General features: G+C 49.3%; 1 protein-coding gene across 1 annotated transcript in view; it reads left to right on the top strand.

Annotated features, from left to right (window-relative positions):
• Positions 1 to 13,538, top strand: part of madd (MAP-kinase activating death domain) — a 241,808-nt gene that overhangs the window by 104,111 nt on the left and 124,159 nt on the right. The window contains 2 exon segments of the mRNA XM_080190554.1: positions 570 to 671; positions 12,113 to 12,215. Coding sequence (XP_080046680.1) covers positions 570 to 671; positions 12,113 to 12,215 — 205 coding nt within the window.

Genomic DNA, 13,538 nt, shown 5'->3' with positions numbered 1-13,538 from the left:
CTACAGTGCAGAAGAGGCCATTTTGTCCATCAAGTCTGCACTGGCTTTCAGACAGAGTATCTTACCCATGCCCTATCCCATAACCCTGCACATTTCCCATGGCCAATCCATCTAACCTACACACCTTTGGACTGTGGGAGGAAACCATAGCACTTGGAGGAAACCCATGCAGATATGGGGAAAACATGCAAACTGTACACAGACAGACACCCAAGGCTGAAATTGAACCTGGGTCCCTGGTGCTGTGAGGCAGCAGTGCTAACCACTCTACCACCCTTATTCTCATTCTTTTATAAGAAAATTACTGTTTTATGATTCTCATTCCAAAGCAGTAAATTTCATATTCCTCCACATCATCCTTCATCTGGCACCTTCCTGCTCATCATTTTGCTGATGTGCTAGTTGAGTGGTAATATATATTACTTGGGTGCTGAAACATGGCAGATGTTGTTGCTTGTGTTTGAAAGGTGTAATGAAAGTGGACTGCTGCTGTGCTAACACTGAGATGGGTGACATGCTGCAAAGGTACAGGGCATATTCATCAGAGTGTTTATGTCCATTACCCACAGGTAACATCTACAAAAGTCGTGGAAGCAGCTTCAGTCTCTCCAACTTGGCTCTACCAACCAAGGCAGGACGAGACAAGAGCACGCCATTCCCCAGCCTCAAAGGTAGAGATCTTTCTGTCTATAATTTGACTTTTGAATGCTTTGTAGAAATGGATGGTTGCAGCATATTTATTTGCCTTTGTTCAAGGATGCCACAGAGGTATTTGGTGTCACCCTTGTTTTAAATCAATTGCCTTGCTAGTCTCCCTCCCTGAAATCTTTGCCAGTCCAGCAACACTGTCCTTCCAGTTCTGGCCTTTTGCATGTCCCTGGCTGTCTTGACTTCTTGCCTTTAGCTGCTAAGGCCCTAAGCTCTGGAATTCCCTCCCTAAACCTTGCTACCTTTCTCCTCTACCTTGAAAATGCTTCTTAAAACCTACCTGCTTGATCAAACTTTTGACCACCTGTGTTTAGGAGTTGTGATGTTAGCCGAATTATACTTGGAATATTTTACTGCCTTAAATAAATACGAACAGTTGTGTTTCACCACCTCTTTGAGGATTGTAGAAGTGTCTCTCTTTTAGCTCGTGACCGATTCTGTTATCAAGGAGCAGTGCATAAAAGTCTGAATTCCCTCATTTCCTTTGCATATATTTTGGAATCTGAGTGCCTTTTTTTACACATCACGTCTCTTCCCCTGACTCTTGCAGTCGTGTGCAGTCCTGATCCTCTGCAGTCTTGTCAGCCATTCCACTCCACCCAGCTTGTGTAGCCCTGACTCTCCCTGCTGTCTCTGATCAGCATGTGTTGGTATGTCTCTGTGAGTTGTTTTTGCTGCTTACTGTGTTGTGTCACTGTACTAAGTCTTCTTCAGGAATGGGTCACCAAACCAAATTAATTGCATGTGGGTATGACAAGGGCACAGAGTTGGCAGTTTCTTAGTCACGATGTGGAGATGCAGGTGTTGGACTGCGGTAAACACAGTAAGAAGTCTCACAACACCAGATTAAAGTCCAACCAGTTTATTTGAAAGTAAACCCACGAGCTTTCGGAAACACTGTTCCTTTGTCAGGTTTGTGGAAGAACCAACAAGCTTTCGGAAACACTGTTCCTTCGTCAGGTGTGTGGAAGAACACACACCTGATGAAGGAACAGTGTTTCCGAAAGCTTGTGGGTTTACTATCAAATGAACTGGTTGGACTTTAACCTGGTGTTGTGAGACTTTTTACTGAGTTTCTTAATGGCAGGCAATGTGGGTCGAGAATTAATCACCTTCTCTGTTCAGTACACAAAATAACAAATTCTCTCAGGCAAGGTCAGACTGGCTTTGTGGACACTGAAATTAGCACTTCACTAAGGAGAGGGATGATGCAAACTTCCTGGTTTCAGAGGAGTGTAAAATATTACAAAAAACATACAATAAACATTGTGAGAGAGAAAGTGAGGCAGCATGGTGGCACAGTGCTGCCTCACAGGCTAGGAATCCGGGTTCAATTCCTGGCTTGGGTCACTGTCTGTGTGGAGTTTGCACATTCTCCTTGTGTCTGTATGGGTTTCCTCCAGATGCTCCGGTTTCCTCCCACAGTCCAAAGATGCGCAGGTTAGGTTGATTGGCCATGCTAAAATTACCCCTTAGTGTCAGGGGGACAAGGTAAATGCATGGGGTTTTGGGGATGGGGCTGGGTGGAATTGTGGTTGGTGCAGACTCTATGGGCCGAATGGCTGCCTTCTGCACTCAGGTATTCTGTGATTCTAAGTACTGGATGGATTGACATCCTTGAAGATGGATAAGTAACCAGAGCTAAATGGATTATATCCCAGGCTGTTAAGGGAAGCCAGGGAAGAAATAGCAGATGCTCTGTGGGTAATTTTCAATCCGAACTAGTGCAGAAAACTGTAGGCCAATCAATCTGACTTCAGTATTAGGCTAATTGTCAGAATCAGTTCTGAAAAGCAGGATCACAGGTCACTCTGTAAGGTTCAAATTGATGTGGGATGGTTTTCTAAGGGGAACTTAACTAACTTAACAAGGTCGGCACGGAGGCACAATGGTTAGCGCTGCCAGGGACCTGAGTTCAATTTTGGCCTTGGGTGACTGGAAGTTTGCATGTTCTCCCGGTGTCTGCGTGGGTTTCCTTTGGGTGCTCCGGTCCTCCCATGCCTGTGCACAGCCTGCTTGTGCACCCCTCCTCATTAGGCCCCCAACCTGTATGTGGTATGTTTATAGCAAATGTGCAAGCAGTGGTGGGTTTGTGTGGGTAGTAGCCTCCTTCCCTGGTTTTTATGACTGTTGATGTCAATATTGAATGTGTGTCAGGATTGAGCATGTGTGGGGTCAGAGAGAGTGTTTACGGAATCTGTGCTGCTGGCCTGAGGCCTACCTTTCCCTGCGTTCTGTATGCCCATTTGAATTTACTTTATTACAATTTTTTTATTTCTTTCAACTGTTCACAAGAAGAATACTTTAATGTTGAAATAAAGAGTAGAGATGAGGAACCAGGTGGGTATGACCCCTTTGTAACCTATCACCCAAATTCCTGAAGGATTGAATTTGATTAGAACTTGAACTTGTTGAACACTGAATGTGCTGGTTATTGACATTCTCTGTCAGGTGTAGCTGAAGTTAAATGTTTGGGTGTGTTCCAGGCCTTTTTGTTGTGAACTGCATGGAGTATGTGTTTTTGCTGCCATGTATTTGAATGCAGTGAGAGTCAATCCTGTATTTTGCATGATGATATCTGTTGTAGGTTTTGGTGAGCTTTGTATTTTGCTCTCAGCCTCAAAGTAAACTACTCACAGAGTTTCTGCTGGACCTCATGCAACTGAAAGGAGAAGCTGCTTATTAATGGGGGAGCATCTTGAATAAGCCTCTGTGTTCATCAAGGATGTAAAGGATGAAGTGACTGTTTTGGTTCCATGATAGAGGGTCACAGAAAGAAGGACTGTCAGATTACATAACAATGCTGTTAGAGGGAATTCCAGGATTTTGGCCCAGCGACAGTACAGGAACAGTGATATGTTTCCAAGTATGGATAGTGAGTGACTTGGAGGGGGACCTCCAGGGAGTGGTGTTGCCAGATGTCTGTTGCTCTTGTCCTTCAAGATGGTAGTGGTCGTTGGTTTGCAAGGTGCTGCCTCAGAAGCCTTGGTGAATTCTTGCAGTGCATCTTGTAGGTGGTGCACATGACTGTTAGTATTCATCATAGGTGGAGAGATTGAATGTTTGTGGAAGAGGTAGCAGTCAAGTGACTGCTCTGCCCTGATGGTGTTGGGGTTTTTAATTGTTAAGCTGCAGTGAGCTGAGATAGTAGAGAGTATCCTATCACACTTCAGACATGTGTCTTGTAGATAGGGCACAGGCTTTGGTGAGTCGGGAGTTGGGTTACTCAAATCAGGATTCCTGGTCTCTGACCTGCTCTGGCAGCCACAGTACTTATATGCTAATCTGGTCAATGGTAGCCCCCAGGATCTTGATAGTGGAGGATTCAGCTATTGAATGCCAAAGGGTTATGGTTAGATTCTCTTTTGTTGGAGAAGGTCATTGCCTAGCACTTGTCACTTATCAGCCCAAATCTGGATATTATCCAGGACTTGCTGCATTTGAACATGGACTGCTTCAATATCTGAGGAGTCATGAATGGTGCTGAACATTGTGCAGTCATCAGCGAACATCCCCACTTCTGACCTTATGATGGAAGAAAGGTCGTTGATAAAGCAGCTGAAGATGGTTGGTGCTAGGACACTATCCTGAGGAATCCCTGAAATGATACCCTGGAGCTGAGATGATTGATCCCCAACCATCATAACTATATCTTCCTTTGTGCAGAAATGCTGATGTTGGACTGGGATAGGCACAGTAAAAAGTCTTGCAATATAGGTTAAAGTCCAACAGGTTTATTTGGAATTGTGAATTTTTGGAGCACTGCTCCTTCCTCAGGTGAGTGGAGAGTTGCTTCCACAAACACGGCATATATAGAGACACAATTGCAAGATAATGGTTGGAATGCGAGTCTTTACAAGTACAGACAATGCAAGTGGAGAGACGGATAAATCACAGGTTAAAGAGATGTGAATTGTTTCAAGCCAGGACAGTTAGTAGGATTTTGCAAGCTCAGGCAAAATGGTGGGGGGTACATGTAGTGTGACATGAACCTAAGATCCCGGTTGAGACCATCTTCATGTGTGCAGAACTTGGCTATCAGTTTCTGCTCGGCAATTCTGCATTGTTGTGTGTCTTGAAGGCTGCCTTGGAGAATTCTTATCCCAAGATCAGAAGCTGAATGCCCTTGACTGCTGAAGTGTTCCCCGACAGGAAGGGAATACTCCTACCTGGTGATTGTTGAGTGGTGTCCGTTTATCCATTTTCGTAGCATCTACACGGTCTCGCCGATGTACCATATCTCAGGGCATTCTTTTTTACAGCTTTTGAGGTCAACAACTTTGGCCGAGTTGCATGAGTATGTACTATGTACCTGGTGGGCAGTGTTTTCACTTGTGATGGTGGTATCCATGTCAATGATTCGACACGTCTTGCAGAGAATGCCGTGGCGGAGTTCTGTGGTGTCATGACAGTAGTTTCTTGTTCTGAAGGCTGGGTAATTTGCTGTGAACAGTGGTCTGTTTGAGGCAGCACGGTTGTTTGAAGGCAAGTAGTGTCCTTCGCAAATATGGCGCTTCACTCATTGACAGTTCGGGTGCACCACAGCAAAAGATGCTACGATAATGGATGAATGGACACCGCATGATGATCACCAGGTAGGAGTGTTCCCTTCCTATCATGGAACACTGCAGCAATCAAGGGCATTCAGCTTCTGATCTTGGGATAAGCATTCTCCAAGGCGGTTTCAAGACACACGACAACACAGAACTGCCAAAAAGAAACTGATAGCCAAGTTCCGCAGGCGTGAGGATGGCCTCAACCAGGATCTTGGGTTCATGTCACACAGGTATCCCCCCACCATTTTCCCTAGACATGCAAAATCCTACTAACTGTCCTGGCTTGAGACAATTCACACCTCATTAACCTGTGATTATCCATCTCGCCACTCACATTGTCTGTACCTGTAAAGATTTGATTACCAGTAAAGATTCACATTCCAACTATTATCTTGCAATTGCGTCTCTGTCTATATATGCTGTGTTTGTGGACCCACCTCTCCACTCACCTGAGGAAAGAACCCTGAAAGCTCGTGATTCTAAATAAACCTTTTGGTAACTTTAACCTGGTGTTGTGAGACTTCTTACTGTATCTTCCTTTATGCCAGGTATGACTCCAACTAGTGCAGCGTTTTCCTATCTGATTCCTATTGACTTGGGGCAGCATGGTGGAGGGGTTAGCGCAGTGGCAGTGGTTAGCACTGCTGCCTGGCAGTGCCAGGGACTCAGGTTCAATGCCAGCCTGGGATCACTGTCTGTGTGGAGTTTGCACTTTCTCCCCGGGTCTGTGTGGGTTTCCTCCGGATGTTCCGGTTTCCTCCCATTGTCCAAAGATGTGCAGGTTAGGTTGATTGGCCATGCTAAATTTACCCTAGTGTCAGGGAGATTAGCAGGGTGAATGTGTGGGTTATAGGAACAGTGTCTTGATGGGTTGTGGTCAGTACAGACTCGATAGGCCGAATGGCAGCCTCCTGTACTGTAGGGATTCTATGTCTCCAGTTTTGCTAGGACTCCTTGATGTCATACTCGGTCAAATATTGCCTGGATGTCAAGGGCTGACACTCCCTCCTTATCTCTGGAATTCAGCTCTTTTGCCCCAGATTTGAACCAAGGCTCTCAGCTATTTACCATTTATATAGATGATCTGGAGGAGGGAACCGAGTGCAGGGTGTCGAAATTTGCTGATGACACCAAGATTGGGGGAAAGGCAAATTGTGCGGAGGGTGTGGAGAGTCTGCAGAAGGATCTAGATAGGCTGGGCGAATGGGCCAGGAAATGGCAAATGGAATTTAATGTTGGCAAGTGTGAGGTGGTCCACTTTGGTAGGAAGAATGGTAGGAAGGACTATTACTTACGTGGCGAAAAACTGCAGCAGGCGACGGTGCAGAGGGACCTCGGGGTCCTTGTGCATGAGTCGCAAAAACCCAGCTTGCAGGTGCAGCAGGTGGTCAGGAAGGCGAATGGGATGCTGGCCTTCATAGCGAGGGGGATTGAATATAAAAGTAGGGAGGTCTTGCTGCAGCTGTATAGGGCATTGGTGAGGCCGCAGCTGGAGTACTGTGTGCAGTTTTGGGCGCCGCACCTGCGCAAGGATATTTTGGCCCTGGAGGGAGTGCAGAGGAGGTTTACTAGGCTGATACCGGAGTTGAGGGGGTTGAGCTATGAGGAGAGGCTGAATAAACTAGGCTTGTACTCGTTAGAGTTTAGAAGAATGAGGGGAGATCTCATTGAGACGTATAAGATGATGAATGGGATGGATAGGATAGAGGTGGAGAGACTCTTCCCGCTCAAAAAAGACAGTAGGACTAGGGGGCACAGCCTCAAGATAAAGGGGAGGCGGTTTAGAACGGAGTTGAGGAGGAACTTCTTCACTCAAAGGGTGGTGAATCTCTGGAATTCTCTGCCCGTTGAAGTGGTGGAGGCTGCCTCGCTAAATATTTTTAAGAAGCGGGTTGATGGGTTCTTGATAAGAGAGGGGATTAAGGGTTATGGGGAGAGGGCGGGAAAGTGGAACTGAGCCACGACAGATCAGCCATGATCTTATTGAATGGCGGGGCAGGCTCGAAGGGCTAGATGGCCTACTCCTGCTCCTATTTCTTATGTTCTTATGTTCTTATGTAATGAGGTCAGGAGCTGACTGACCCTGACAGAATCCAAACTGAGCATCACTGAGCAGGTTATTGCTGAGTAAGTGCCTCTTAGTAGCATTACTTTACTGCTGATCAAATGTAGACTGATGGGGTGGTAATTGGCCAGGTTGGATTTGTCCTGTTTTACCTGTGCAATTTTCCACATTGCTGGGTAGATGCCAGTGCTTTGGCTGTGCTGGAACAGTTTCCCATGTTGTAAGGACATGGGAAACTGCACAAATCAAGATTCCATAAACAATCTGAGAAAAATGGTCAGATCATCTGCTCAGTTTCAATGAGGGATATTGACTAGGCACCCAGGACAATTCCCAGTTGACCTTCAAAAAGCAGCATGGAATCTTCAATATTCATTGACCAGGTGAGTGGCTTAACACCACATCTAAAAGATGACCCTCTGACAATGTAGCGCTCCCTCAGGACTGACCCTCTGACAGTACTGGCCCTCTGACAATGCAGCATCCCTCAATACTGACCCTCTGGCAGTGCAGCACTCCCTCAGTGTTGACACTGTGACAGCGCGGCACTCCCTCAGTGCTGACCCTTTGGCAGCGCAGCACTCCCACAGTGCTGACCCTCTGGCAGCGCAGCACTCCCTCAGTGCTGACCCTCTGGCAGCGCAGCACTCCCTCAGTGCTGACCCTCTGGCAGCGCAGCACTCCCTCAGTGCTGACCCTCTGGCAGCGCAGCAGTCCCTCAGTGCTGACCCTCTGGCAGCGCAGCACTCCCTCAGTGCTGACCCTTTGGCAGCGCAGCACTCCCTCAGTGCTGACCCTCTGGCAGCGCAGCACTCCCTCAGTGCTGACCCTCTGGCAGCGCAGCACTCCCTCAGTGCTGACCCTCTGGCAGCGCAGCAGTCCCTCAGTGCTGACCCTCTGGCAGCGCAGCACTCCCTCAGTGCTGACCCTCTGGCAGCGCAGCACTCCCTCAGTGCTGACCCTCTGGCAGCGCAGCACTCCCTCAGTGCTGACCCTCTGGCAGCGCAGCACTCCCTCAGTGCTGACCCTCTGGCAGCGCAGCACTCCCTCAGTGCTGACCCTCTGGCAGCGCAGCACTCCCTCAGGGCTGACCCTCTGGCAGCGCAGCACTCCCTCAGTGCTGACCCTCTGGCAGCGCAGCACTCCCTCAGTGCTGACCCTCTGGCAGCGCAGCACTCCCTCAGTGCTGACCCTCTGGCAGCGCAGCACTCCCTCAGTGCTGACCCTCTGGCAGCGCAGCACTCCCTCAGTGCTGACCCTCTGGCAGCGCAGCACTCCCTCAGTGCTGACCCTCTGGCAGCGCAGCACTCCCTCAGTGCTGACCCTCTGGCAGCGCAGCACTCCCTCAGTGCTGACCCTCTGGCAGCGCAGCACTCCCTCAGTGCTGACCCTCTGGCAGCGCAGCACTCCCTCAGTGCTGACCCTCTGGCAGCGCAGCACTCCCTCAGTGCTGACCCTCTGGCAGCGCAGCACTCCCTCAGTGCTGACCCTCTGGCAGCGCAGCACTCCCTTGGGGGCAGAGAGGATGAGTGCTGGTGGTCAGGGCGGTGAGGGGACTGAAATCAGTGTGGTAGAACAAATAGTAATATCACAGCAAAAAATCTATTTTATTGGGTGGAGAACAAGCTAGCTGTTTAGTATTTATCCAATAAGTATTTAAGGTTTATTTCATTCCTAGGACCGATACTTTTGAAAATTGAAAATATATAAAAAGCACCATTAAAAATTAATTTCGTTAAGTCATTGTTTAAAACACACTAAGGACAGGAAATTTGTCAAGGCTGCAACATGTTGGAGCTCTTGGATAACATTGTGATCCAGGCAAGCATGTCTGCAGTAAGTGTTGGCAGCTTGAGGAACTTTGGCTCAGAGACATTGAATTGGAGGCTGAGCTGCAGCCACTATGGCACATCACGGAGGAAGAGACGTTTTGTTTCGAGAAGCAGTCCCAGCTCTTAGGATAGGGTCTTCTGGTTTGGAAAGTGGGCAGGGATAGGAGGATGTCACTGCAGGTGAGGAGGCGCAGACAGCAGGAGTGTTAGCCACTGAAATTGTCCAACATTGTTTTGAGGTTCTCAACTTGTTTGAATGAGAGTGTGGGCTGCACTGACCATGGCACTGTGATGCATGAAAATATTCAATTGTGGGAAGCAAAAAGGAATATAGTGGTAGTAGGTCTCAGTATAATGACTAGAATTGAAAGTCCAAATGGATGTGTTGTCTGTCCAGTATCAGGGTTTGGGACATCGGCTCTGGACTGGAGACGGTGGGAGGAGGAGAATCGCATTATCATGGTCCAGGTGTGGGTGCTGGTGTTAGTAATGTCCATGAGTTTTTTCAATGTTTCCTGAATCCAATACTAGCTCATCCATTAGAAACAGTAGCAGTTGAAAGGAGAAGAGTGCTTATATTGAGGTTATGTGATGTATGTGCTCTACTCACTCTGCTAGCTGCCACCTTCTGCTTTATGTTACCTATCTTGAAGCTGATGATCAGTATTCCAGTGGGAGGCCTGACAGGCCAGTGATGGGGTGGTGTTGAAGTACTGACTGAATGGAAAGATTGAAGATGTTCCCCATGTCTTGGTTTGATTCAAGGTTCCAAATGAAGCCAAACGCTTCATTCCAGTGTTGTTGGGACGTGTCCCAGCTTATCTCATTGTTAGCTGCTCATTATTTCAGCATGCACTGTACCAGTTTAGATGTGTGCTTTACACTATAGGATACACACAACACAGCATCAATCTCACCATATCTCCCAATAGAGCTGGTGCTATGAATCAGTGCTAACCTCCACATTGGCCCCTGGAAAACTGGGATTGAACTGCCTGTTTTTGGAATGATTTATTTCTTTTTGAATTGTTTTTCTAAATGAGCACTAATTGTGATTTTGTGTGTCCCAGTATTTGGGCTAAATACTATAATGGAGATAATAACGGAAGCTGGAGTGGGTAGTGAAGGTGGGTCTTCTGCATGGGCTGCATGCTCCTTTCCTCGAATGCTGTGCTTTCCTCATTGGGCTGCTTGTTGTTTCTCTGACGCTCTCCCCCTCACATCGATGCTCCGTCCCCTTCCCTTTGAGCCTCCCCTCCCCTCCACATTGACACCCCTCACAGTGACACCCCCTCCCAGTGACACCCCCTCCCGTCCCCCTCACATTGACATCCCCTCCCCTCCCTGCCACCATTGACAGCCCTCCCCTCCCCCTCACGTTGACACCCCCTCTCCTCCCCACCATATCGACACTCCCTACCCTCCCCACCACATTGACATCCTGTCCCCACCCCTCACATCGACAGGCCCCTCCCCTTCCCCTCACATTGACAGGCCTGTCTCCTTCGCCTCACATCGACACCCCCCCCCTCACATTGACAATCCTGCTCCCCCCCTCACATCGACACCCCCTCCCTTCCTCCTCACATCGATACCCCCACCCCTCCCCCTCACATCGACATCCTCTCCCCTCACATTGACACCCTCTTACTCTCGCATCGAAACCCCCTCCCTCATGTCGTAGCCCCTCTCGCTCGCCTCGACGCCCCCTCTCGCTCACATCGATGAGTTCCCTTCCCCTCACATCATCGACGCCCCCTCTCGCTCACCTCGACGCCCCCTCTCGCTCACCTCGACGCCCCCTCTCGCTCACCTCGACGCCCCCTCTCGCTCACCTCGACGCCCCCTCTCGCTCACCTCGACGCCCCCTCTCGCTCACCTCGACGCCCCCTCTCGCTCACCTCGACGCCCCCTCTCGCTCACCTCGACGCCCCCTCTCGCTCACCTCGACGCCCCCTCTCGCTCACCTCGACGCCCCCTCTCGCTCACCTCGACGCCCCCTCTCGCTCACCTCGACGCCCCCTCTCGCTCACCTCGACGCCCCCTCTCGCTCACCTCGACGCCCCCTCTCGCTCACCTCGACGCCCCCTCTCGCTCACCTCGACGCCCCCTCTCGCTCACCTCGACGCCCCCTCTCGCTCACCTCGACGCCCCCTCTCGCTCACCTCGACGCCCCCTCTCGCTCACCTCGACGCCCCCTCTCGCTCACCTCGACGAGTTCCCTTCCCCTCACATCGACGAGTTCCCTTCCCCTCACATCATCGACACCCCCTCCTCTCCCCCTCACGTCGACGCCCCCCCCCCGTCATGTTGACACCCGCTCCCTTCCTCCCTCCCTCGACTCAGCTGCTGATTGTGCCCTATCTGCTGCTTGTCTGCTGCTCATTTACTGCTTGACTGGTTCAGCACGTGACCAGAGACCGAAGACCCTCCCGACCTCCATAAAACCCCCACCACCCCGTCACCTCCCTTGCCACCCCTCCCCCGTGCACCCCATCGTCCTTTGGTCCCGCCCTGTGCTCTCGGCCACTGGCCGCCGCCCCCATGCTCACTGCTGCCTAACCAGGATCACCACCGCCCACCTCACCCCTCACCATCGGCCCCCTCCTTATTGCTACAGCCCCTGATCACCAGCTAATCCGCCTACCGTTCGCCCAGCGCGCATTCACGCTTCCTCATGTAGTCTGACTTCCTCTTCACTCGCTTGTCAATTCAATCCCAACCCTCTCCGTGACCTTCCCCGCCTCACAACCTATTGTTTGTGGAGTTTGGATCGGCTTTCCATGCTGTTTTCTGCCAATGTGTGATGTAGGATTGCAGCACTCCCAGCCCAGATTGACTGTCATTTCCCCTCCTCCACTCCCTGTTTTTTTAACACCATTCTCCTAGCTTTGAGTCTTGTTGAAGCCTGGCACCTGTATCCTTGACGCTGTTTTCCTTCACTTCTCCAGGTAACAGGCGAGCTCTGGTGGATCAGAAATCTTCGGTTATCAAGCACAGCCCAACAGTGAAGAGGGAATCGCCATCACCACAGGGCAGAGTAAACAATAGCAGGTACACAGAGTGAGGGAGGACTAAAGGACAGCAGATAGATGGAGGGGTAAAGGACAGCAGATACAGAGACTGGAGGCATACTGAAGGACAGGGATGTTACCTGGATTGGGTGGCATGCCTTATGAGGATACGTTGAGAGAGCTTAATCTTTTCTCTTCAAAGAGACGAAGGATGAGAGGTGACCTGATAAAGGTTTATAAGCTGATGAGAGGTATCGATTGGGTATACTCTCAGAGGCTTTTTCCCAGGGCTGAAATGGCTGCCACAAGAGGACACAGGTTTAAGGTCCTGGGGAGTAGGTACAGAGGAGATGTCGGGGTAAGTTTTTCACTCAGAGGGTAGTGGGTGAGTGGAATCGGCTGCCGTCGGTGATGGTGGAGGCAAATTCGTTAGGGTCTTTTGAGAGACTTCTGGATGAGTACATGGGACTTAATAGGATTGAGGGTTATAGGTAAGCCTAGTAGGTAGAGATATGATCGACGCAACTTGTGGGCTGAAGGGCCTGTTTGTGTTTTAGTTTTTCTATGATTCTATGACCGCAGATAGAACAGAGAAAAGTACAGCACAGGAATAGAACCTTCGCCCCTTTAAGCCTGTGCCAATCATGATGTCTGCCTAAACTAAAACCGTATGCACTTATGGAGTCCATACCCTTCCATTCCCATCCTATTCATGTATTTGTCTAATTACCCCTTAAATGCTGCTATCACCACCTCCCTGGCAGCGCGTTCCAGACATTCAGCATCCTCCATGTAAAAAGCTTGCCTCGCACATCTCCTCTAAACTTCTCCCCATGTATCTTAAGCCTACGTCCCCTAGTACTTGACTTTTCGACCCAAGGAAAGAACATCTGACTATCACCTCTGTCCATGCCTCTCATAATGTTGAACCAGGGCAGCACTTCTCAGTTAATGGTAGGGCATTGGAGATAGTTGCAGAACAAAGAGATCCAGGGGTACATGTTCAAAGGTCCTTGAAAGTGTGGTCATAGCTGGACAGAGTGGTGAAGAAGGCATTCAGCATGCGTGGTTTCACCAGTCAGAATATTGAATACAAGAGTTGGGACATCTTGTTGAAGTTGTACAAGACATTGGTAAGGCCACACTTGGAATACCACGTACAATTCTGGACATCCTATTATAGAAAGGATATTATTAAATTAGAAAGAATGCAGAAAGGATTTACTAGGATACTACCAGGACTTGATGGTTTGAGTTATAAGGAGAGGCTAGATAGACAGGGTCTTTTTTCCTCTGGAGCGTAGAAGGCTGAGGGGAGATCTTACAGAGGTCTACAAAATAATGAGGGGCACAGATCAGTTAG

The sequence above is a fragment of the Carcharhinus amblyrhynchos genome, chromosome 6 (assembly GCF_965287045.1).
Source record: "Carcharhinus amblyrhynchos chromosome 6, sCarAmb.v2.hapA, whole genome shotgun sequence".
Classification (NCBI taxonomy): domain Eukaryota; kingdom Metazoa; phylum Chordata; class Chondrichthyes; order Carcharhiniformes; family Carcharhinidae; genus Carcharhinus; species Carcharhinus amblyrhynchos.
This window is presented reverse-complemented; position numbering and strand designations above follow the sequence as displayed.